Genomic DNA, 26,609 nt, shown 5'->3' with positions numbered 1-26,609 from the left:
TTTTGCTCTGTCAATATTATCTGTGATCAACCCTTTAGGTATGACTTTACTGGTGTGTTCTTTTAGGTGCACCTCAGTTTTGAGTGATGACAGTGAGCTGTCAACCTTATGTGATGAGGAGCCATTGGGGACCGGAAACATGGGCTACAGGCATGATGATGAGGAAGTCAGGCCAGAACTTTTGAGCTCTTCTGAAGACTCCTCTCCTGAGGCTGATCTGCCATTTTCCAAAAAGTTCCTAAACGTGTTTGTCAACAGCACCTCCCGCTCCTCAAGTAAGCCACGTAAAAAGAAATCTCGCAGAGTGTAAAATACAACTTTTTTTTACTTGTTTTTTGTTTAAAATAAGACAGAAGAAGCTTTAGCCTCGTTTTAAAGGTTCAAATATCTGTTAGCTAAACACAGTTGACAGATGGACATTCTGTAGTCTGATTATTTTCAAATTAAAGAATCTCAACGTATTCATCACCCATACCTGTTTAAGTTTTCTACATAATGGGTTTAACATGTTGCTGTCAGAATAATACATATGACCTGAAAGGCCAGCAGTCTTATACTCAGTGTAAATATTTCTCTAAAAATTAATCAATGATCTTGTTGCGAGATTTATATCTTTAATGATTGTGAATTGTGTAGCAAAAAGCACATTATGAAGGCTTTTATTTGGTTTTAGGTTGAGACAAATACAGCTAGCTTGTAATTACACAAACTACAACACGTTTCCATTAGGAATGGCCATTATACAGTATAATATGTTTAGGCAATGTGTTTTGAGAAAATATCTTCTATTTTGAAATTGATTTCCAAAGAAATCATTAAAAAAAGGCTTAAACTTTCCAAAAAAAACAATCTAAAGTGCATTTGTAATGCTAAAATTGAACATACTGACTGTATGTCAATAATTTATTTAACAGGTGTATTTACTTTATTGTGGGCAAGAAATCCATTTAAGTAACAAAATGCTTTAAGAGCCGATTAGGGGCCAAAAGAGCCAGCTCTTTTAAGTGAGCCGAGTCAAAAGAACCATTTCTCTAAAGGGAGCTGAAGTTCCCATCACTAGTTTCTACTGTCCTACTGTTTATGTAAAATACGTCTGCTGATCCTGAGAGGATTGATTTAATAACTCCTGCTGTGAAGGTTCCTCCTCGGTACTGAGCCTAAGAGGAAGATTATTTTATATGTTTTTTTCACCTTGAGTAGATTAAAAGGTGGAATCACACTAAAAACACGTTTCCCCGAAAAATAATCAGAGGGAATGTATACCTTTAGCAGATGTTTAATAAAGTAAGTCAGAAAAATATTGTAAAACCCTAAAATATGATTTTGCCTGGAGGACTATTTTTAAACAGGGCCAAAAGTAGAAGTTTATGATTTAAAAACCTAATTACAGTTAAAGTTAGCAGAAAATATGGACTGTAAAGAGATTTAAACTGAAATGAGTAGTTCAGGGTGATAGGAAAAGTAATTTATCTCTACTAAGGATGTTTTCTGGGGTAAATATCTCCCTAGTATTCTGTTTAAATGCTGTGTAACTGGTTGGCCGCTGTAAACAGGATTCTCAGCAACATGTAGAACAGCTACAGATATAGCTGAGAACAACAGTAAAACATCCACAACAACAAAATGATTCAAAGAAACAAGGATTCTGCAAAGAACAAAGGGAACCAACGTGTTTACATTGGGCAAATTAAATCAAAATGTGTTGTTTGTAACTTGTGTCTGTCTCCCATGTAGGCACAGAATCCTTTGGACTTTTCTCGTGTACCATCAATGGAGAGGAGCGGGACCAGACGCACAGAGCAGTTTACAGGTAAACCTTTAGTGTTCATTTTTTGGACAACAAGTGAATAAATATGGTATAAACCATCCAGATTTTAATGCTTATACATATTGATGCGGAAATATGTTAAATTAAAGCATTATGGGAGGAAAATCTTGTATACACAAGCTAAATGTGATTTATGTGGTTGACTGTGCTGTTGGTGTTCATCCTCCATCACAAGCTGCATTAGAGGTGTTCTTTCTCCACTCCTCTGTCTGTTTTACCCTCACAATGGAAGATAGCTGATAAAAGCAGCATTGTTTTCTTTTGCCCTTCTTATTGCTGCTGCCGTGTGCAGATTCATTCCTAGACATGAGGATGAACTGGAGCTGGATGTGGATGATCCCCTATATGTGGAGGAAGAAGAAGATGACTATTGGTACAGAGGCTATAACATGCGAACAGGGGAAAAAGGCATCTTTCCTGCCTTCTATGCCCATGAGGTCATAGGCCAGTCCAAGGAGTTGCTGGGTAAGCAGTGACATGCACCCACTTTTTAACTTTTAATCAAACTAAAGATAACAAAAAGTGTAACACATTTTGTCGCACCATGTAGGCCTGAAAAGGAATCCAGGGTGGATTGAGACATTCAATGTTCAGTTTTTGGGTTCTGTTGAAGTACCTTATCACCAGGGCAACGGCATTCTCTGTGCCGCCATGCAAAAGGTAAGAAAAGGAAAAATATTAAAACATACATGCTGTCCAGTTGCACAGACCATATTTTCAGTGTTCGTAGGAAATTCAAACACACTCATCATGAACATGAATGGCACTTCAAAGTTGGTCTTTTATTGATGCATTTGCACTGTTCTGTTTCCAGACTAAATTGATAGAACAACAACCACTTCAATACCTTTCTTGTAATATGCTTGAAGTGTGCCAGTTTGAATTTATGGTGGATTTTTTCTAATCAATGATCTAATAAATGATCTTTGCAACTTGGAGAGAAACCACACACTTTTTGTCGTCTGTAACAAGTTTCTGATATCACTTATTTTTGGATATTTGGCTACCCTTCTTGTTTGAGTTCATTGAGATTTGTTGATAGTCCAAAGTCCATAAATTGTCCATCTGGTTGAAGCTTCAGCCACTCCAGAAGCTTAATGTTAGCTTGATCTATCTATCATTGTGTTTGGGATCATTGTGTCCAAGTTCCAACCTTCTAGCTGCTGATTTGAGGTAAAATTGAGGAGACCAGATTTCCTTCTAAGACTGCATGGTGGAGCTGTTGATAGCACTTTTCTCTTGCAGCAAGAAAGTCCTGCATGAAGTTTGCAGGTTCCTCCCATGCATGCGTGGGTTCTCTCCAGGTACTCTTCCTCCCACAGTCTAAAAACATGACTGTTAGATTAATTGGTCTCTCTAAATTGCCCTTAGTTAGGAGTATGTGCGTGCATGGTTGTTTGTCCTGTGTGTCTCTGCATTGCCCTTTGATGGACTGGCAACATGTCCAGGGTGTACCCAGCCTCTCAAGATAGGCAACAGCCCCCTAACAACCTTGCACGGACAAGTGGGTATAGACGCAACAGAGCCTCAGCATGATGGTACAGTCATGCTTTCAGTCGGTACAGTGTTCTCATTTTTGAAAGTCTTAAAACATGGACTCATATTGGTCCCGGACAAAAGAACAGCAATTCCAAAGGAGTATCAAAACTGCTCTTGAAAGGCTTCCTGAATGCCCTCCCCAGTGTAATGACCTCAAGTTATGATCCATGCTTAAAAGCTCGGTCCATTCCAAGAAATCAATCAATTTAAAAATATTGGTCAAATCTCCAGCCAGAGGCTTGTTCATAGCTACAAAAGCCTGTTGTTTCTCTGCTACTTGGGAGGGAAAAATACGCCAAATATTAGTAGGGATGTATGTGTTTAGTTGAGCCTATGTTGATACGTTTGAACCTATGTGGATTGGAAAAAGGTTTTCATTAAATTCAAACTTGTGCCCTTAATTCTTGATTTCAAAAAAACAAAGAACAATACATCTTAATCTTTGCATGCCCACAATTAATGCAACATTCACTGTACTGATCATGAGCTGATGTCAACATCTGACCGACACCGTACTCTCAAACATTATTAATACCTTCGAACACATTTTCTGTCATTTAGATTGCGATATCGAGAAAACGGACGGTACATGTGCGACCTCCTTCTCTGTGTGAGCTTGAGATCAGCTTACAAGGAGTTAAACTAATCATGAGCTTGGAGGACGAATATGACACCCTTGATGAGGTACAAATGAATAAATAAATGAGTCAGAAAATCCGTCTTGTGCAGAGTAATTTTACCTCCCTGATTCATCTACAATCTAATTCTCTCTCTCTCTCTCTCTCTTTTGCTCGCTCTCTCTTCTCTTCCAAAGTATGACAGATGTAGTCACTTCTTCCAGATGAAGAACATCTCGTTCTGTGGATGCCATCCGAGGAACAACTGGTAAACAGGCCCGCCCATCCTATGCTGTCCTGTTATCACACTTTGACATCTGACTGATTGTATTATATGGCTCATCTCTCTGCAGCTACTTTGGCTTCATCACCAAGCATCCAATGCTGAACAGATTTGCTTGCCATGTGTTTGTATCCCAGGAATCCATGAGGCCTGTGGCTGAGTGTGTCGGGTATGTCCAAATTATCAAAATATGAATTAATTTAAATCCAACAAGGGACAGTAGGACTGTTATTTGTGTCTTTTAGCTTACAGTTTAAGTTTCCTTTCGACAAATGAGGAAAAGTGCCTTATTTATTACCTCTATAACCAAAGCATGCTCAAAAGCTAGGTGCTTATGATTATTGTTATCTACATGTAGTGTTAAAATATCATGCACTTAGGCAAGGGTTGAAACCGTCCTTTTGTTGCAAACATACCCTTTTGTTTTAAGCTTCTTTACAAACAAAATAGTTTTATTGTCCCTGGAAAACTGTGAATATGGGAACCAGAAACTGAGATTTAGCTGTAAATTCTAATATTTGTCTGTTTTACTTTTTCTTTGTTGTAAGGTACTGGCCTAAGTAACACTACCTCCTTTTGGATTATTTATTAATTTAAGCTTTTAAAACAGACAAAGATTAAAAGAAATCGGGCCTGGCATATTTGCTGTTTTTCAGCAAGTTCCTCTACTGCAGAACATGAAAATACACATATATCCAGCATCACACCAGTATACACAGAAAAACAAAACAAATATACCAGTTTACATTGTGAGAGAGACAGCATTACACAGCAGCCACCTATCAGTGATTGCAGTGATTTTGTATCATTCCATGCCTTGGTACAGACATAAAAGAAAGACCTCTGGCCGTAGCAATTTTTAAAGGCTAGCAGTGGCAAATGTCCCTTTGTACCAGACCTAGTGGAACAGCCATTTCCAAGATTGGTTTATGACATCATAGCAAATAGGGCTACACAATTAGCACTAAAACAAATTTTAAAACACAATGTAGTCCCAATGTTTAAAATATAATTTTGAAAAGTTAAAGCATTAGAAAGAGAGAGAGATGCACGGTGAGTCCAACCAGAAAGCCTGAGTAGATAAGGTTTGCACATGGTCACTATAGATCAAGTGAGAGTCCAAAATTATTCCAAGATATTTATAACTAGTGACAATAGAAAGTAGGTTGTTTAAAAAAGTAATAGGATTTGATATAACTAAATCTCTCCTAGATGAGGAAAAATACATACTCAGTTTTGTTATTAATTGTAAATGATTATCTTGCAACCAGCAATGTAGTTGTCTTTTAATAATCTATTAATTATTATTATAAGTATTCATAGATTCAATATTTGAGCCAGACACAAATAGAACAGTATTATCAGCATCATTAGCAACATTAAAGTCTTGGAATGACTAAATACATTGGGAAGATCATTGATATATAATAGAAAAAGCAATGGCCCCAATAAGCTAGCCTGCAGGACTCCCATAGAGCAGGGTAGTGGCCGTGATAAAGACATACAAACATATTGACATACAAAATACAGTATGATTACAAAGAATTTGTCCCTTACAGTTTCCTTCTGTTTTTGCTTTTCTTCACACTTAGCAGTCCCAGATCAGCAATTTAATTTTAAAATCAGACAAAAACGACTAGAATAGGAACAAAAAGGTTTTTTTTCAAAGGAGGATTTCATTTATTGAGGAAAAAATAATATCTGAACTGACCTGGTCGTGGCCAGCAACACCTGCCATCTAATGTTTGTGCATCTGTCGCAAGTAAAATTAACATTAGCATCTTGTACATAGATATTCCTAGCTTCTATGTTTGTGTTTCAGTACTGTATCCATATAAGGGTCTCATATTTCCCCAAATCCCCTCTGTCTGTTAATAAGCTTATGGCTCAGTTATTTTTTTCTTTGGCTGTCTTGGTAATTTTCCTGCATTACTCATTAAAAAGGACAACATTCTTTGCTTTCCAATGTGTGAGTATAGTTCTACATGCAGTGATGAGGGCAAGTCTGCACTATTATCTATCCCTGATAGACTGTCACCTTGAGCCCCTCCGATATTAATGTTTACTCAATACACAGAGTGCTGGGTTCTGTAGTAACTGTGCTTCCAGGACCTTGTTAATTAAGATAGCCTTACCCTAAAAAATAAGCAATAATGTGCCTCTACTCATTTCACATCTCCAGCAGACACCTGAATCTCTTACCTTTAGTCTTACCAGTTTAACATTGAACTTGCTCTGCAGATAATCTTGACAGTGATTATTCGAGTCTCCATTTGCCTTAATATTTTATGCCAGGATCTAGTTACCTCCTCTCACAGTCGATCCATACACAGGACCATATAACTGTGAAGGTGGAGCAAAATGATGCATAGTATTCAAAATGTTTTACACATAAAAATCTGAAAAGCATGGCATGCATTTTGATTTCAGCCCCTTTACTCCACAAAATAAAATCCAGTGCAGCAAATTGCATTCTAAAGACAACTAAATCCTCCTGATTTTAATGTAATCTAACTGTAAATACTGCTGTTCTCTGAAGGCCCAAGTGGTTTTTTTGGGGAAGTCAAAAAGTACCCATCCTCAGATCTGGTTTTAAATCCAGTGACAAGAGGAAAGCTGTTGTTAGAGGAAAACTATAATATGTCCAATCTACAGTTTCCCACAAGGTAGGTAGCGACACAGAAAACCTGTGGAAAAATGTGCTCTGGTCAGATGGGAGCAAAATTCTTTGACCATATGTTTGAAAAAAAAAAATACACTGCACATTGGCCTAACCATACCATCACCACAGTGAAACCTTGTGGCACCATGCTGTAAAGATGCCTTTCTTCTGCACTGACATGGAAGGTGGTCAGAGTTGAGGGGTACATTGAAGGACCTAGATACAGAGCAACTGTGGAAGGGAATCTGCTAGAGAATGCATAAAATACTGATAATACACATTACAGTTTCCGGTTTAAACATAATAAAATTTGAAAACATCCAATGGGTACAAATACTTTTGCAAGGAAGGAAATAATTAACCGACACAAAATGTTGGTGTTTATACTATAGTTGTATCATTTATTACCAGGCTGTTTAGATTCTTTACCAAAACAATGTCCTCTATTTTTTTTTATTACATTTAACCGACTCCTCCAAAAATAAAGGATCCTAGATCTAATGTGTGAAGATTTTTCAAGATTTTCTTATTCCAGTAATTCATGAAAATGCAAACACCCAGTGTAATACACTGTAATACAATCTCAAAGTTGGATTTAAACATTAGAAGCGAGAAGTAAATCATTTTTTCCCCACCTAAGTTTTCAGTGTGCAGAAGGTGACATGGTAAATGATCACAGCATTTGTCACATCTCATTCAGCCGTTACAGGTTTAAATAATGAAGGTGCAGATATGTCACTGTCTGTGAAGATTTAATTGCCGACAGCAAAGCTTATTTTTATCTATCGGCTTCTCATTCTGCTTTCTCTGGACACAGAGAGACCCAAACCGAAGTAAAACTTGTATTTGTTGAGTTTATTTTTAAATGTTTGTTTAGTTTTTTTTTTTTTTTGTACTTGGGTACTCATTTAGAAACATCAAAGGGAATTTTAGCATATAATACACGTCTGTTTTTTTTTCTACAGTCGAGCCTTCCAAGAGTACTACCAAGAACACCTGGAGTATGCCTGCCCCACTGAAGACATCTACCTGGAGTAGAAGAGGTTCACATGACGACCCTCTTCCTCTACAGCTTGTGGACACTGGTTAAGTTCTCCGCTAGAGGACAGGGAACTGTCAGTCTTTCTTTACTTTTATTTACTTTCCTCTGGGATCATTGTAAGATGTTTTTCTGCATTCTTCTCAAACTGGAATCCTCATTTTTACAGTAAGCTATTTATTAGACTGATTCCATTCATCCCTTTCCCTGTTGATTTTCCTGATCTCGATGCATTGATTGCCTGTTTCTTTTACCTTTTTTTCTATGATATAAAACTAAAAAGCTGAGCACCTGTTTATTTAAAAAGTTTCTGTTTTGAACTGAAAACATTATACCTACTACGGCTGTATCACTTCTCAATGCATGGCTGGTAGGGTTGCTGCACACAGACGAACCAACAAATACATATATCCAAGTGAATGACAAGCAGCTCAACAATCGTAAGGGAATCAAAAGGTGTGTAAATATCTTTTTTTGTTTCTTTAAAACAGCTAACTTGCTTTGTACTGAAGATGATGTTGGAGTTGACTAGAGAAAGTGGCCCTTTTATTCAACCGTACCCCCTGCGTCTCGTACAAGATAAAGTGTTTGTTGTACATACGTGTATAGAAAGTAGACATACGTTGCCTCATTAAGTCTGTGCGGGAAAACAGTCGGGACTGAATTTGCTATAGATTTTGATGTAGGTAGAAGAAAGAAAACAATGGCTCGCTTTGACAGGGGTCACACCAGATGTAAAAGTGGAATAAGTTTGCAAAACCTGACTTGGAATTAAGTTTTGATGCTATTGGCTCTGCAGATATTTAATTCACTTTTGATTACATCTAGAAACTGTTAACAAATCTGAATCACATAACAGCAATGATTTTCCCTCCTGTCCCGACCTGACAGTTGTATAGCTTGTTGACTTTTTACCACGAGTAGCTTTTACGGCACAGCTATAGAGGCCAAAGGCGCCACAATTCAATAAATAAATAAATAAATAAAGGATGTAAATATTAATATATTTAATAACTGGAAATATATGCATTAGATTAATAAACAAATCTAACATTATTTAAATGTTTTAGAAATGTATTAAATACATAACTAAAAGTTTATTTTCTTTATATGTTAAAAAGATTAATAATTGTTCAAGTGCCTGTTTTATTTAATAATTTTGTAGTATTTTCTCGCAGGATCTTATGAATTTATTTTATTTTGCCGCCTTCTGATGAAGTTCAGCAGGGGAACAAACTCTGCTACCGGCAAGATGATTGGTCTGCAATTGAATTGCTGTGACTATTAACCATGCAGACCTTAAGAGTTTGTTTGACGAGCAGAGTAACAATTTACATGATCATGTTTTATGTTTTATATTCTATTTATTATTTATTCATATTCAAGTATGCACATTCATTATTATTGCTTTTATTATTAATTATATACGTTTTTGTTCAATTCATGATGAACTGTAGCACAGGAAATATAAAATAAATACTGATTTAACACATAATCAATTTGAGTTTTTATTGATTATTTCAATTTTGAATGATTTAATTAACATATATTGACACATTAATATGATATCGAACATGTATTGATTGATTTAATGCATTTATTAGCATTTTATTTAAATTATCATATTATAAATATTTATTTATTGAATTGTGGCACATTTGAGCCTAGATACCAAATCATGCAACAGTTAAACCTGCAAAACCTGCTTTGCTGGAGATGATGTGATTTTCTGGTCCAAGGTAGCTGAGTCTGCCCCGGACAAGCCATATTCTCACAGTCATGACTGATTTATTGTGGTTTTAGGTGATACGTTAGCCTACGTTTCGCTGCATTCTGACATTTCTGAAAAAGAGACTAGTTCGAACCGTGGCTGCATGTCAGTGACACAGTAAACTGCTAACGGTTGGTCCAGATATCACAAATCTAGCCTTTTAATAGAGCTTTGAAGAAACTTTTTATAGTGGTGTAATCCACAAAATAGCAAAACAGAAACAGGCACCGCAGTCATCTGTTGTTTGAAACTCAGGCTTCCAGCTTCAAACATGGCTCTTGTTATCTCTGCCAGATATTTCGCGTCTTTCTCTGCTACTTTCAGTCATAATCGAGAACACGCTCTGATCTGCAGGATTTCAGTGGTGAAAGTTGGCTCGGCAGGAGTGAGGGTTTTATCTACACACACACACACACACACATATATATATATATATATATATATATATATATATATATATATATATATATATCTATATATATCGCTGTCAGTTAGGTCATGTATATACAATAGAAAATCTAAGTGCTGTGTCCTTTATGTTGAGTATGTTGACAAAATGAATATGTAAAATGATTAAAAACAATTAATTATAAAAAAAGATCACAACCAGACGAACATCCTTGAAAACATAGAAAACACTTCAATCTGTGTGATCTGCAATAATTTAATTTGAATGTCTTGTTTTACCACTCAGGTGGAATTTTCCTGCTGGCTCCGTAATTTTTACACAGAAAGGCTCCGGCAGTACATTTAGGGCACATTTGTGAGCTGTGGCGCAACCAGTATGCGAGCGACACTCCGCACCAGCTTAACTAATGCTGGTATAGAGTTAAACCGACTCAGATGCCACTGGAAAACTATTGTAACGCATCTTTGCCCGTTGCGGCCATTGTCTCTAAGCAACAACAGCGTGATCCATCTCCGATCTATGTATCTACTTGCTTCCTATGTTTTTCTATCTTGTTCCAGCCGAGTAAAAAAATCCCGGCTTTTCAAAGCAGCTCCACAGAAACAGCCTTTGAGGATGGTCTAGTCCCATATAGCCACTGAGAAATACAGTTAAACCAAACTGACTTTATTACTTCAACAGGATTCATAACTGTATACCTAGAGCAAAACAGTATGTGAAAAAGCCAACATATCCTATCTTGTATCTTAAAAAAACAAAGACTTGTGAACTTCAAGGAAAATCTTAGAAAAATTGAAAAATGAATACAAAAAAAAAAAAAAAAAATCACTCTGCCTTGTCATGGGTTTGGTCTTATGAATAAAATATATGCTTGATGTCTGAAACTTTGTTTGTTGTCTTTATTGAGCTTGCAAACGATTTCACATAAACATTCTTATGTAGGAATATCAAGGTGACAATTATCATACAAATCTTCAAACATCATTATTCAAGTTGGAGAACATACAGTATTAAAAGTCAATGTTAATAAAAAGAACATCTCATTGAGGAAAATGTTGTAATATCCCTTTTCAGTAGCAAGAGAAGATTCATTCTCCAAAAGCTAAAAGTAGCAGATAAGTGCAAACTTCACATAACCCTTAATGTACTTTGATCTTTAGGTTCAGGGGTAAATTTAACCTCCCCCTCAACACCACAATCAACAGTGGCAGCAGGTTGGTTTGGGGCTACATCTGGGAGTGCAGCAGGGCTCAAGATCTGGGTTCACTCCCTTTGATATCTGGCTCTCTCCAAAGACCATGGTAGCCTCAAACTGCGCCTTGACTGTCTCTATCTGCGCCAGCACGGCTTGGATGTCGGGTCTCCCCTCCAGTGGGAGAGGGTAGCGCTCCGAGGGGTCAGCCTCCAGGTCAAAAATCAGAGGTGGATCATGGGCCTTGAGGACTGCGATCCCGGAACAATCAGGATCAGGGGTGGTAGCACTGTGGGTGGCACCTGGTGGAAAAGAAGCAACAGGTTTTAGATCAACCCAGCTGTGACTGCAAGGCTCTCTTTTTGTTTTACAAAGCAAATGGGAATCGCATGTATTTGAAAAAGCACATTTAGAAATGTGAAATCTGATCTGCTGTTAAAATAATTCCGACAGATCAAAGTTACACCTCTAGAAATTTTGTTTTTACATCTTGCCATGCTACAACTACGAATTTCAGTAAATTTTATTTTGACTTCATAATAGGCCAACACAAAATATCACATCAGTATGAAGTGAAAGGAAAAAGGATAGCTTTTCAATTTTTTACAAATGATCTGAAAAATGTGGCAAAATTGTATTCAGTCCCCTTAAGTCAATATTTTTTGTAGAACCACCTTTTGCTGTAATGAATGCTGTAAGTCGTTTGAGTCATGTCTCTACCAGTCATTCTCTACCTGCCTTTAAGCTTTTATATTTCCCTCTACTTAGTCTTCCCAGAAAATCTTGCAAAACAAAAGCTTCTCCACAGCCTGATGCTACCGTCTGGTCCAACCAGAGCACCTTCTTTCAGATGTTTTCTATATCCTATATGGCTAGTGGCAACATGTGAATGGAACTATTTATGGCTTTCTTGTTGTCACTCTTGTATAAAGGCCAGGATTGTGGCGTGTACCACCCGAGCTGAGGATGTCTGCAGCTTCTCCAGAGTGACCGTGGATGGACAGCCAGGGTTTGGTTGGTTTTGCAGTTGTGCTATACATTGTGTTTTGAAAATATTTAATAGTTACATGACTTCTGAGATCAGTTGGTGGCATTGAAATTTTGAAGGGGCGCCAGGGTAAAGAGATGCTTAAAACAAGTGAATGTGACAGTTTTTATTTGTGAAAAACAATAAAACCTTATCATTTCCCTTACATTTCAGTTAAGCTCTACTTTCTTTTGTTCTATCACTTAAAATACTGACATAATGACATGATAGTTTTTTAAATCACTTTAGTTAGCTGCACCTCATAGAGATTTTTAGCAACAAAACCAACCAAACTGAGGAAATCTATGCTTCAAACCAGTGGTGTCCAAACGTCCATGTGGGTAAAACTTGGAAGGTTGAAAGTACTTAAAAGCTAAACAACCTAATTTTTTTTCAAAATTAAAAACACAATAAGTGATTGTTTTTTTGTTTTTACTTTGACAACAATTAACTACACACAATATGACATAAAAAAAGTAGTCTGTGTGAATCGTTGTAGGATCTGAAACATAAAAAGGGTCTTGTTTGCCTTACTAAAAGAAAGACATACATTTTACGAAACTTTGGGGTCAATTGTGTTTTATTTCTTGGTCTTTTAATCTACTTTCAGCAACATTATATGGGCCAAAATGCTTGCTTTTCAGTAAATGTTGCTCAATGTGGTCCTATTTACTAGGAAATTAAAATGAAAGAGAAAAATTTGTTTAATAAAAGACAAATACTTTGAGCTGAACCTAACATTTTCCATTTTCAGGAGATATTAATTTGTCAATGAAAATCTTTCTTTGATAGATCTAAAAAATATCCATCTGCAACAACTGATGGCAGGACCAATTTTGGCCCTCAGAATGATTAGGATGCCTTTGGACATCCCTGATAAAACTGCCGTGGCACAGCCTCTGTCCACTGTTTTGTATAACGTCATCAACAGCCGCCCTTCCCCACAGCATTTTAGAATAGAGCAGGACAACTTTCTATATGTGAAAATGAGGGGGTATGAGAAAAATCAAGTTTTTCCATTTGGTAACTTATCAATCACAGCAGAAAACTACCAAATGCTAACAGATATAAAACTGCAAATCAATGAGCTTTAATATTATTTATTTGTCAATTCATTTATTTATTAATAATTTATTTTGATTTCTATATGAACTGAATGATAAATCCTGCCCACACATTGAATATCTCTTCTTTTAAACCTTTTTAAATAGAACTGTGAGACACATTAACAACCAATGACCAAATGTCATTATTTAAACAGCCTGATAAAGCCATTAATGTTTCACAGCTCATGTCTCAAAAGAGCTGAAGATTACGCTTTATATTCAGTATACTCTGTGTGTTTTAGGTGCTACCTCGAGTGTAGAAGTGGGCCTTGTACTTCCCCAATCTTAGCGCAAACAGTCCAAGTTTTTCATTAGGATCTGTGGGGTAGAACATCATTACCTCCCTTTTACTCTGTAAAACAGAGAATCAGAACAAAACCACACATTATGCTTAAGCCAGGCTGGTTTAGATAGCAGTCTTTAAAGAACTGAAGGGACAAAGCTGCTACCTTTCCATTTTGAAACAGGACATCTTTCATATCAAACCCATCCAGTACCACTGGGGGTAGCTTGGCTCCCGCCAGACTCGCAATGGTTGGGAGGATATCCAGAGTGCTGGCCATCTCATGGGTCACCCCTTAAAAAAAAAAGTCCAGGAACAAAAAATTTTACTTCAAGCTCATTACAGTAAATACTTGACTGGGAAGATAAAAACAAATTAAAAACAGTTTGCTCTTAAACATGGTCATTAGTGTCATTTATCATGAGTAATTAAAACAAATAAAAACATCACCTGAATCTTTTATTTTTATTCTTTCAGAGGTTCTATCACTCAAACAAGACTTTTCGTGTCCTCACCTGGTTTGATGACCCCCGGCCAGAATGCAATGGCTGGCTCCCTCATGCCTCCCTCATAGGTTGTACCTTTGCCACATTTCAGGAGGCCTGAGTTTCCTCCACGAGACTTTCGCATCAGTTCAGGCCTACACACACACACACACACACACACACACACAAACAAACAGACGTACACACACAAAGAAAAATAATATTCTGTTTAATGACATTAAACTTCACTGGTTGTTCATAGGTTTTCCGTCTGTTGTCACCAATCATAATGCAGCATTTTTCTTGGTTAGCACAATGCTGAGATGGGGTTACAAGCTGTGCAGAATGAGTCTCTTTTATCAATTTTGCTTCTGTAATTTACAAATGACACTGTGACATTAGAAATCACGTTTCAAGGAGATCACTTCTTCATCTTGCTCTACCAATATTATGTGCGTAGATTCATGAGCAGCTCTAAACTTCCTTCAGAAAATATTGTTTTACCTGATATGCTACTAGAACTTAAGTTCCTCGGTGAATTCATTTATTCTTAAAGCAGAGCAAAAGCCGTCTCTAATGTATGACTTTACCCCTCTTGAGCGGCCGGTGTTGAAGCACCTGAAAGACATCACAGGCCCCCTGCTGGACCCCTGCAGTTTGCTTATCGAGCAAACAGGTCGGCAGATGATGCTGTTAACTTAGGTCTACACTTCATCCTGCAACACCTCGACCGTCCAGGGACGTACGCCAGGATCCTGTTTGTAGACTTCAGCTCGGCCTTCAACACCATCATACCAGACATCCTCCACCAGAAGCTCACCCAGCTCAACGTCTCAGCCTCCACCTGTCAGTGGATCAACAGCTTCCTGAAGGACCAACAGCAGCAGGTGAGACTGGGGAGCATCTTCTCCCGATCCAGTTCAATAAGTACTGGTGCCCCCCAGGGGTGTGTTCTATCCCCACTCCTCTTCTCTCTCTACACAAATGACTGCACCTCATCGGACTCGTCCGTGAAACTCCTTAAGTTTGCAGATGACACCACTGTCATTGGACTGATCCAGGACGGTGATGAGTCTGCATACAGACAGCAGGTGGATCGGCTGGTACACTGGTGCGGTCAGAACTACCTTGAACTGAACCCACTCAAGACTGTGGAAATGGTGGTGGACTTTCGGAGAACACCACCCCCATACACCCCCCTCACCATCCTCAACAACACTGTATCGGCCGTGGACCACTTCAGGTTCTTAGGAACCACCATCTCTGAGGATCTGAGATGGTCTTCACACACAGACACTGTTCGAAAGAAGGCCCAGCAGAGACTGTACTTCCTGAGGCAACTCAAGAAGTACAACCTTCCACAGGAGCTGTTGGTCATCTTCTCCACTGCCATCATTCAGTCTGTCCTGTCTTCATCCCTCTCAGTGTGGTTTGGCTCATCCACAAAACAGGACAGGTCCAGACTGCAACGAATAATCAGGACTGCAGAGAGAATCATCAGAGCTGACCTTCCCTCCATCCAGAACTTATACAGGTCTAGGGTCAGGAAAAGAGCTGCTAAAATCTCTGCCGACCCCACACACCCTGCACATAAACTGTTCAGAGCTTTACCTTCAGGCCGCCGCTACAGAGCACTGTTCACTAAAACCAGCCGCCACAGAGGCAGTTTCTTCACCCTGGCTGTTTCTCTGTTGAACATTTAATAGAGTACAAAACAACAGCATACAGATGTTGCAAATGCACCTCTGTATATGTGTACATATGTATATTTAAGGACATAAAGATATATACATAATATATCTTATAACGCATAAAAAAAAAAAAAACCAAAAAAAAAAACCCGGAGAGCAAAGTGTACCGGAGTCAAATTCCTAATTTGTATGTATGAACTTGACAATAAAGCTGATTCTGATTCTCTAATTTATTTGTTATTGCAGTACATGAGCGTTTTCATATGAAAGGTTAACATTGCCTCTTGAAACAACTAGAATAATAAAAGGTGAGTCAATTTTTAAATTTTTCAGGGGTTACTTCTACAGCAGGGTTGGAATTTTTAAACACTGTATAGGAAAAGGACGAATACTTTCATATTTCTGCTGAAATATCTGCTAAACAGTCAGTTATATCTCTGTAAAATCTGTTGTCGTTCAATTCTTTACAACAACAACCAACCGACCCATTGTCAGAAGTGAAGAACACTAGTGTGTTGTTGATCACGCCCATCTCCTCCAGGGTTGCCATCAGGTTTCCTATTGTGGTGTCAAACTCAAAGAGGGAATCACCAAATGGACCTCTCAAAGAGTGTCCTGCAGCTCCGGTACCTGCATACAATGGGTAGTGGGTGTGCTGCAAGAAGGGCATGAAAGAAGGTGGAATTATAACATTATTTAGCACAATATTTCCACATACAGCTGGAAAATGTAGATATTACTGTTTTTAAACAAAACTCTCAGAAAGGTACTATGGACTTTAAAAACACATTTATCCTTTTAAAATGGTAAAACTTCCTGGTTGTGAAATGTCTGAGAATAAATTACCTTTGATTTGATGATATCTTCAAAACAGAAAAAAGGGTTTGAGGGCAAAAAGCCAAGAACTTAAATTAGCATAAAAAAATAAAAAGAGAAAGAACAGACATTTATGCTATTAAGAGTTTTCTAGAGTCAACATGCAAATGACAGAGAAAAGCTAATTTCTGCTGGAAAAACAAAAATGTTTGATTTCTAAGAGACTTTTTTTCACCTTTCAGTAACTCAAAGATTTCTCATAAGCGTAAACCAACAATGTTTGCACAGTTCTTACAGAGACAGGCCAAGGGCAGGCCTCCCCAGCAGGTCGGTCAAATGTTCATCCTGCACTTTCTACCATTATGTAAGGCAACGTTCGGCTTGAGACTGCAGTTCATAGAGGGTTTAGCCTACTTTCATGTGACAGAGACACTGTGTGATTGCATAATTAAGTTCTTACAGGTTCTGCATTTTTAAAATGAGAGCATCTTTAAAAAGTTAATTTATTTCAGCAATTTAATTCAAAAGTAAAACTGATAGATCCGTAATACGGAGATATATTTCAAGTGTTTCTTCTGCCAATGAAACCCCAATATTCTGCTTCTCAGAAAAGTTTAAAGATGATGATGTTTATTTTAAAAGGGACAATGCACATTACAGAACATGCCAGAATTAGCCATGAAGGCTAGTTTTTATCTGTAGTCCCTTGGGGTACCATATAGGAAACCATTTAAATACAATACATACAAGTCGTCAAGATACAGCCTTCACAAAGTTAGCCAAATTTTAAAGTCAGAATACATCTGATAAAATAAACAAAAAAAAACATATGAAATAGCATACTTAAAAATCAATTAAAAACGCCATAAACACAACATCACATAGGGCCAAAAAAGGACTGTTAATGGAGAAATGTTTGCCTATTTTAATTATTTATCAACTATGCTTATGACAGTGACATCATTTACTTCTTCCACTTGTTTATTATGGAGATGTGGTGCGACGGTGGAACATGTTTATTAACATGGGATAATAGATTAACTAAACATATCTTTAACTGGCACTTGTCCAACAGATACACCTGGCCTAGACAGAAAGAGAGGATATTTGAGGGGGTTGATTTTCAGTACATTTACAAAAATAAGCTGAAATGTAATATTGAAGAAATTAAAATATCTTACTTTGAAGCTTAAACGTGTGAATGGCCTAGTTTGCTTAAATCAAAATTACAAACTTATGTTTTAATTAAACATGTTTATGGTCCAGAGCCTGAAATACTCTTTATGTGTTATTGCCCCCTGTATACGATTTCATGGAAAGAACTGTTTATGTCATAATGGAGCGTTTCTTTAAACTCTGAGGAGAACACAACCACAAATTCAGGGCAGCGTTTTAACAGATTTATTTTGTGAAAAAATGAACGGAGGCAAGACAGAGATCCAGACAACGACAGCAGAAGACTGGTTCTTCTCTGGAAAGGAAGGTGACAGGGTTATGGATATCCCAGGAGAATTAGAAGGTGTTTTCTTTCTGGAGGATTTATTCAGGGACTTACAGCCAGAGTGGTAGTGGTTTCGCTGGGGAGGAAAGTCCTTCCTCTGTGATGGAGGTTGGCAAGATGAGTGTGGTCGGCAGCAGTTTCTTTTCTTTCCCTTAGTTCTCAAGTGACGTCTCAGCTTAAGCGTTCCCACGTAGGAGGGTGGACAGGCAGGTAACAACAGGAAAAAGGTTCTCCACAAGAAACCTTTCCCAAGCCAGGGCCAGAAGCTGAGGAGGCAGGGAGACGAGGAACAAACCTTGAAGCTCGCTCAGAAACAGATCATAGGACTAGGAGCCTTAAAAACCCAACAGGCAAGGTCTGGGGAAAAATAGACAAGAAAAATTCCGATTAGACTCAGGAAAATGTATGCAAAAGCATGGCACACCACGGTCAGTTACCACAAAAATGTAGCAACGGGCTGACGTCTCCCTCCTAGTCTCAGCTCCTTAAGAAGCCCAGTGATTAGACTGATCAGCAGCACCTGCCAGGGAACGCTCTAGAGCAGAGAGACGGGAAAAAAACACACATACACACAAACTGCGCACCAACACAGAGACCTGACATTACCCCCTCCTCAACGGGCGCCTCCTGGTGGAAGGAGTGGACGGTCTCTCAAAATCCGTGATTGGAGAGGGGTCCAAGATGAAACTGCGAGGGACCCAAAGATGAGCTTCAGGACGGTACCCCTCCAAGTCCACCAAATACTGGACGCCATGACACCTGCGCCGGGAGTCGACAATGCGGCGAACAGAGAAGGCAGGGTGGCCATCAATGTCCCGGGGGGGTGGAGGGGGCCTGGAAGGAGGGCACAAAGGACTAGACACGACTGGTTTTATCTGGGACACATGAAATGTGGGGTGGACACGATAATGGGATGGCAACTGCAAATGGACGGTGGTGGGACTGATGATAGACTCAATCTTGAAGAGCCCCAAATATCTCGGAGCCAACTTCTTAGAATAAGCCTTTAAAGGAAAATTCTGGGAGGACAACCAAACCTCCTGTCCCGGGGAATAAGTCGGGCGAGTCTTTTCTTCTTATCGGCGTAATTCTTGTTTTGAGTAATGGTGCGTTCGAGGCAGGTCTTAGTTTGGTTCCAGATTCTCTTACAGGAAAGGACAGATGGAAAAATGGGGTCAGGCAAGGCAGCAGGGAGGAGTGAAGGCTGGTAACCAATAGATGCCTTAAACGGCAAGAAGCCAGATGCAGCAGATATATGGCTATTGTGTGCGAATTCGACCCAGGGTAGATGTTGACTCCAAGAGGTAGGATTATTGTTACACAAACAACGAAGAGTGCTCTCAAGCTCTTGGTTGAGCCTCTCGCATTGCCCGTTGGTCTGGGGTTGGTAGCCAGAAGAGGTCTGGGATCTAGTCCCTAAAGATGAACAGAAGTCCCTCCAAACCTGAGAGACAAACTGTGGACCTCAATCAGAGAGAATCTCTGTGTGGGATACCATGTAACCTAAAAACATGATTTATCAAGAGCCTAGCTGTCTCGGAGGCAGAGGGGAGCTTAGTGAGAGCTACTAAGTGACAAGCTTTAGAAAAACAATCAATGATTGACAGAATGACCGTCCTGTTTCTGGATGGGGGAAGTCCAGTAACAAAATCCAAGGCTATGTGTGACCACGGACGACTAGGAACTGGTAAAGGTTGAAGATAACCTGCTGGGGGTTGGTATGATGGTTTGTTTCTAGCGCAGATAGCACAAGCAGAAACAAACTCAGCAGTGTCCTTATTTAAAGAGGGCCACCAGAAATAACGGCAAAGAAAACCAATAGTGCGGCTAGTTCCTGGATGGCCCGAGAACTTATAGTTTCTTACAGTTTCTGGGACGAACAGGCGATCAGGCGGACCTCCACCTGGGTCAGGTTCAACCAGTTGTGCTTGGTGGATAAGGTCTTCAAGTTCCCAGGACAATGCTCCCACAACGCAGGATGGAGGGATAATGGGTTCTGGTTCGACCTCCTCTTCAGAGGCAGAAAACTGTCTGGACAAAGCATCAGGTTTTACATTCTCTAAACCTGGACGGTAGGTGATAGAAAAATTGAAATGGGAAAAAAAAGTGACCAACGTGACTGGCGGGGGTTAAGGCGCTTGGCTTTCTGGATATAAGCCAGGTTTTTGTGGTCTGTCCAGATAACGATGGTTACCCTCTAACCAATATCTCCACTCAAGCGACATGTTTATGGCGAGTAGTTCTCTGTCTCCAACATCATAATTTCTTTCAGCAGGGGAGAATCGCCTAGAGAAAAAAACACATGGGTGCAACTTGCCATCTTCCGGGGAGCGTTGAGAGAGGACTCCTCCAACCCCGATGTCAGATGCATCAACCTCCAGGATAAACTGTTCCTTGAGATTAGGATGGGTTAGAACAGGAGCAGAAGCAAAATGCTGCTTGAGGGTGGCGAAAGCCTCCTCTGCCTGGGGAGACCATATAAATGGTTGTTTAATGGATGTCTGGGCAGTAAGAAGAGAAGCAATTAGGCTGTAGTCCTGGACAAAGCATCTGTAAAAATTGGCAAAACCTAGGAAGCGTTGAAGCTGTTTACGGCTTGTTGGGATTGGCCACTCCAAAACTGCAGAAATCTTGCTGGGGTCTGGCTTCACCTGTCCACCCTCAAAGATAAATCCAAGAAAGGTTACAGTGGGGACATGAAATTCACACTTCTCGGCCTTTATGAACAGACTGTTCTCTAAAAGTCTCTTCAACACTGACCGGACATGATGATGGTGATCCTTTGGGTTCTTTGAAAAAATGAGGATGTCATCCAGATAGACAAATACAAATACGTTCAGGAAATCCCTCAGGACGTCATTTACAAGGGCCTGGAAGACAGCTGGAGCGTTTGTTAAGCCAAAAGTCATAACTAAATACTCAAAATGTCCGATTGGAGTCTTAAAGGCTGTTTTCCATTCGTCCCCCTGCCGAATCCGAACAAGATAATAGGCGTTACGCAGATCAAGTTTTGTGAAAATAGATGCTCCTTGAACTGCTTCAAAGACTGAGGAGAGAAGGGGAAGAGAGTATTTATTCTTGATGGTTATGTCGTTTAAGCTGCGATAGACGATGCAAGGCCTCAGAGACTCATCCTTCTTGGACACAAAAAAAAAAATCCAGCTCCTAAGGGAGAAGAAGAAGGGCGGATTATGCCTGTCTTAAAGGAATCATATATGTATTTCTCCATAGCTTCACGCACAGCCTCAGCTAGCCGAAACAGACGACCAGAAGGGAGAGGAGCGCCAGGAAGAAGATCAGTAGAGCAATCGTAGGGACGATGTGGAGGAAGTGACAGGGCAGAGGCTTTACTGAACAAACGTTGGAGGTCATGATACTCCTTTGGTACGTTAGAAAGATCAGATTCACAAGGTGGGTCCGTAGGTGAAGAGGAACAGATGGCTGAACGAAAGCAGGAGACATGACAATTTTGGCGCCAGGCTTCAATACGGGAATGAGTCCAGTTTATATGGGGGTTATGAGTTTTGAGCCAAGGGTGGCCCAGAACCATGTGCATTTCCTTAGTGGTAAAAACAAAAAATGAGACAGTTTCGTGATGATTCCCAGAAGTGATTAACTCAAGGTTTTCAGTCTGATGAGTGACGGAGTGAAGGACTTGGCCATCTAGAGCATTGACTTGGATGGGTTGACTTAGTTTACAAACGGGGAGATTGAATTCTTGTACCAACTCAGGACTTATTAGATTTTGTTCAGATCCTGAGTCAATCGATACCCTTAAAGGAATGTGAACCTGGGAAGCAATTAAATAAGCAGGGAGAGTTAATCGCGAGTAATGCATGTTATGAACAGCGCCCGCCAGTACCCCCTGTTTTACTGGCGGGCCTGATCTTTTGGGCGAACCGGGCAGTGAAGAAGGAAATGACCGGAGCCCCCACAATACAGACAAAGACCTGCACTGCGGCATCTCTGTTTCTCCTCCAAAGTGAGACTGGCTCTGTCTATCTGCATGGGTTCGGGTTATTTACATTTAGTGGCTTGTCGGAAACTGATGACGTCATGTTATGCGACTGGCTAGGGCGTCTGGGATATGGAGTGCTATACTCCTTTATTCGATTTCTTTCTCTTCTCCGATTATCAATACGAATTGGAGAGTTCAATAAGCTCTTCTAGTGAGCTTGTTTCATCTCGACATGCTAATTCATCTTTAAGGCTCTCATTTAGTGACTTTAAGAAAGCACTTTTCAGGCCCGGAGGATTCCATTTAGATTCTGCCGCAAGCGTACGGAATTCAATGGCCATGTCTGCTACTGACCTGGTGCCCTGTCTAAGAGCCAAAAACTTCTTTGCTGCCTCCTCATCACTTGTTTTGGGGGAGAGTTAATTTGAATAAATCCAAAAACCCTTGAAACGAATAGTACTGTATGGTATTTTCATCAATAACAGCTTCAGCCCATTGTAACGCCCTGTCCCTGAGTAAACCGACTATATATGATATTTTACTGGCGTGGTCAGGAAAAGAGGATGGGGATCGGTGGAAAACAAGCGTACATTGTACTTTTATTTAAATCTCCAGAAAAAGGCTCACGAGGAGGTGGGAGAATCTCCCGGCTTACCGCTTGTGATTGGACCGAAGTGCCTGAGCTGGAGGGAGAGCAGAGGGAGCACGGTAAGTAGAAAACGAGGAAAATACAACTTGAAGCTGCTGAGCCATGAAATTTACTGTTGAATGTTGGATTGTTGTTGGGACAATGACTGAAGTGTCGACTGATGCTGCCCTAAAAGAATGCCCTGATGAGAAACAGCTGTTCGTAGTTGTGCCTCAGAGTTTTCCTGGTCAGCCCGTCCTGTCATAATGTTGCGTTTCTTTAAACTCTGAGGAGAACACAACCACAAATTCAGGGCAGCGTTTTAACAGATTTACAGGGATCCAGACAACGACAGCAGAAGACTGGTTCTTCTCTGGAAAGGAAGGTGACAGGGTTATGGATATCCCAGGAGAATTAGAAGGTGTTTTCTTTCTGGAGGATTTATTCAGGGACTTACAGCCAGAGTGGTAGTGGTTTCGCTGGGGAGGAAAGTCCTTCCTCTGTGATGGAGGTTGGCAAGATGAGTGTGGTCGGCAGCAGTTTCTTTTCTTTCCCTTAGTTCTCAAGTGACGTCTCAGCTTAAGCGTTCCCACGTAGGAGGGTGGACAGGCAGGTAACAACAGGAGAAAGGTTCTCCACAAGAAACCTTTCCCAAGCCAGGGCCAGAAGCTGAGGAGGCAGGGAGACGAGGAACAAACCTTGAAGCTCGCTCAGAAACAGATTACAGGACTAGGAGCCTTAAAAACCCAACAGGCAAGGTCTGGGGAAAAATAGACAAGAAAAATTCCGATTAGACTCAGGAAAATGTATGCAAAAGCACGGCATACCACGGTCAGTTACCACAAAAATGTAGCAATGGGCTGACGTCTCCCTCCTAGTCTCAGCTCCTTAAGAAGCCCATCGTAGACTCTGATCAGCAGCACCTGCCAGGGAACGCTCTAGAGCAGAGAGACGGGAAAAAAACACACATACACACAAACTGCGCACCAACACAGAGACCTGACAGTCCTTGATGTTTATCCAGACTTCTTTTATAAGTACGGTGAAGATAAATTACAGTATTTGTTTAAGTATCATGTGTTTCAGTTAGTTCTGGAGGGCTGGGCACTGTTATGAACTGCTAAAAATATAATATATATGTATTAATTAATAATAAACTATCTCAGATTATTTTATTACTTACATGTGATGGATAGTAGAGGAAGAAAGGCTGTTTTTTCTTGGCAGATGTGATTATAAAATTGGTTGCAAAGTCCCTATATGCCCTTTCCAGATCAAGGAAGTTGACCGGTTGCTGCTTGATGCTGTCATTATGGACCAGCGGGACGGTTACTACTCCAATATCACACCATCCAAAACACTTTACATCTGGAGGGAAGCAGGTCAAGTTGTGGCATGGGCCCTGAGGAGGAAACACAGAAAAGCAGATTTAGAGAAAGGTGACTGTAAAGTCCAGTTTATTGAGGTTTTTGAAACACTCACCTGGTCATGAGAGTATGGGATTCCTAAGTATTGGTCAAACCCCTGTTTGGTTGGGAGAAATATCCCATTGGCCCCATATCCTAAGTGCCACTTCCCCACAGCGGCTGTGGCATACCCTAAAGGTTTCAACACTTCTGCGATAGTGGTCTCATTCAGTGGGAGACCCCCGATGGAGCCTGGGTAAAACACACCTGGGAAGATGCCTGAGCGGGTCTGGTAGCGACCTGTCAGCAATGATGCCCTGAGAAGCCAGCAATACAAATGAGGTGTTTAGTTAAAGCAATGGCATATAATGTGCTGAGAAATCAGGTAAAGCTGCAGAACAGGACAGAGCAGGCGTCTCAAACACTTGTTATATTAATAAATCAGCACGTTGTAATAAACTGCTTGTTTATAAGCTTTTCATAAAGCGGTGGGATACCTGGATGGACTGCAGACCGGACTGGTGCAATAAAAATCTGTAAATCGCAGTCCTCCTGCAGCGAGGCGGTCTAAGTTAGGAGTCAGCGAACTGGGGTGCCCATAACAGCCCAGGTCCCCGAATCCCAGATCATCTGCGAAGAAGAGGACGAAATTCGGCGGTGAAGCGGAGCAGATGTAAAACAGACAGAAAACAAAGCAGGTGAAGACCGGGAAATCCATTCTGAGCCGTACTGTGGAAAAAAAGGAAGTTCAGGGTTTATAACAACGAGAAAACCAATGTGGCGTTTGTGGTGCCTCGGAATTAAAACGAGGACACACAGAACCGTCTAATTTGTATTCACTGAGATAAACTAACATTATAAATGCCTTTAGGTTTACTTACTAGAGATTTTCAAAAGTAATAGGTTCTACTTAACTAATTGTACCAATTTAATAAAAATCACAAAGTTGGACTTAAACGTTTTGTTGATGAAAAGCGTCAAAAGATAGATCAGGCGATTAGATCAGAAAATATTTCGGAGACCCGAGTCCAAAACTAACCGAAGAATTAAAAAAAAACTTTCAAAAAAGAAATACCGTTTCTTATAGTACTTCTGGATTTATTTTTCTTCTGCTGAACCTGAATATCCCGATGCTGTGAATGCAACAAACAAGTTACGTCACGTGGTTGATCGCGGAAAAGTCGAGCGCCTCGATGTCATACGTTTAGGGGTAATGTAGTTTTTTCCGCATAATTTGGACTGGAGAAAATAGATGAACTGTTTTTTCTAGTCCTGTGTGCCCGGCATTTTGAAGTTATCACTTCATACTAACAGCTGTGTTTTTTTTACTGCTGTCTCTCGTATTCATTAACACACTCGACTATTTAGGACATTTAACAACTGTATAATTTTTATCAGTTATCCCTGAGCAATCTAAGAAACAAAGTGCAGAACGTTTTTATCACGTCTTATCATTTGTTTTTATTGCAATATAGTTAATAATAATAAGTTTGAATGGAATTTACGTAATTCCTTTTTATATGCCTTCACAAATAATACTTTTAGATACCTTCTGTAATATACATTATTATATCACAAATACATTTTTATCTTGTTTCTATTTTAAACATCTTTATTTTTTTATTTATTTACTTATTGTTCATCATAGCTCAAGCATTCTTTCTCTGTGAAACTAACACCTTTAGTGTCATCAACAATATAATAATCTCCAAAATTGTTTATATACCTTAGTAACGAACAGGTTACTTCTTCATTCTAATCCCCCACCTGTCTGGCTGGCATGAATTATTTTCTCAGCCTGTTCATCACATATTTTGTCTGCCTCTTGAATAAAGTGTTTAAGCCTATGGGCTATGTTTTGGTCCTCTGTGACGCCCACTGATTCAGGCTGGCACATGTTCAATTGCACAAACATAGGAGAAAGAAATCATTGGCAGTGTACCGCAGAACCCACCATTACGAAAAGAATTGGACGTCACAGATGATTTTGAAAAAGAATACAAGGCCTGTTTATTTTGTGTATTTTCAGAGTCAAAGATCAGTGTGGACAGGAGGGATTAGGATAAAATATGGGGCACCCCCTGCATTTGATCAGGGTGACATTATGTGAGAACAAAAGAGAGGTATGATTTGAATTCATACTGCACCTGCTATCTACAAACATAGGCTTTGTAGGGACCCTTGCCTGATCGCTCTCTCGTGTAATTTTAAAATGTCTAGTTTACAGGGAAACCAAATCCTGATAACAAAACATTGATTTTTAAGGTTTTAATGTTGGGTATAGTTGAGTTAGACAATCAGCAGTTGTGGCAATGGTTAAAAAACTTCCGAAATTAATGTGTGCCATTGCAGTGTCCTTTAAAGTCAT

General features: G+C 39.7%; 2 protein-coding genes across 3 annotated transcripts in view; one reads left to right on the top strand and one right to left on the bottom strand.

Moving 5' to 3' along the window:
- Window positions 1–11,032, top strand: part of mapk8ip2 (mitogen-activated protein kinase 8 interacting protein 2) — a 62,426-nt gene extending 51,394 nt beyond the window's left edge. For both annotated transcript variants that reach the window (XM_047387660.1, XM_047387652.1), the window contains exons 7-14: window positions 67–275; window positions 1,735–1,810; window positions 2,121–2,293; window positions 2,379–2,488; window positions 3,929–4,051; window positions 4,182–4,252; window positions 4,338–4,436; window positions 7,895–11,032. In XM_047387660.1, coding sequence (XP_047243616.1) covers window positions 67–275; window positions 1,735–1,810; window positions 2,121–2,293; window positions 2,379–2,488; window positions 3,929–4,051; window positions 4,182–4,252; window positions 4,338–4,436; window positions 7,895–7,967 — 934 coding nt within the window. In that variant the 3' untranslated portion in view covers window positions 7,968–11,032. The remainder of the gene's footprint in view (window positions 1–66; window positions 276–1,734; window positions 1,811–2,120; window positions 2,294–2,378; window positions 2,489–3,928; window positions 4,052–4,181; window positions 4,253–4,337; window positions 4,437–7,894) is intronic.
- arsa (arylsulfatase A) lies at window positions 11,033–25,012 on the bottom strand. The gene is made up of 8 exons (XM_047387666.1): window positions 24,739–25,012; window positions 24,318–24,558; window positions 24,019–24,237; window positions 16,418–16,587; window positions 14,272–14,396; window positions 13,923–14,050; window positions 13,723–13,825; window positions 11,033–11,642 (listed from the first exon to the last, which is right to left on the bottom strand). Exons 1-8 carry the CDS (start codon window positions 24,957–24,959, stop codon window positions 11,347–11,349), a joined length of 1,503 nt encoding a protein of 500 aa, XP_047243622.1. The 5' UTR covers window positions 24,960–25,012; the 3' UTR covers window positions 11,033–11,346.
- Window positions 25,013–26,609: the final 1,597 nt, after the last annotated feature.

This window comes from Girardinichthys multiradiatus, chromosome 2 (assembly GCF_021462225.1).
Source record: "Girardinichthys multiradiatus isolate DD_20200921_A chromosome 2, DD_fGirMul_XY1, whole genome shotgun sequence".
NCBI lineage: Eukaryota > Metazoa > Chordata > Actinopteri > Cyprinodontiformes > Goodeidae > Girardinichthys > Girardinichthys multiradiatus.
Note: the sequence above shows the minus strand (reverse complement) of the source record. Positions and strands in the feature narration are given on the sequence as shown.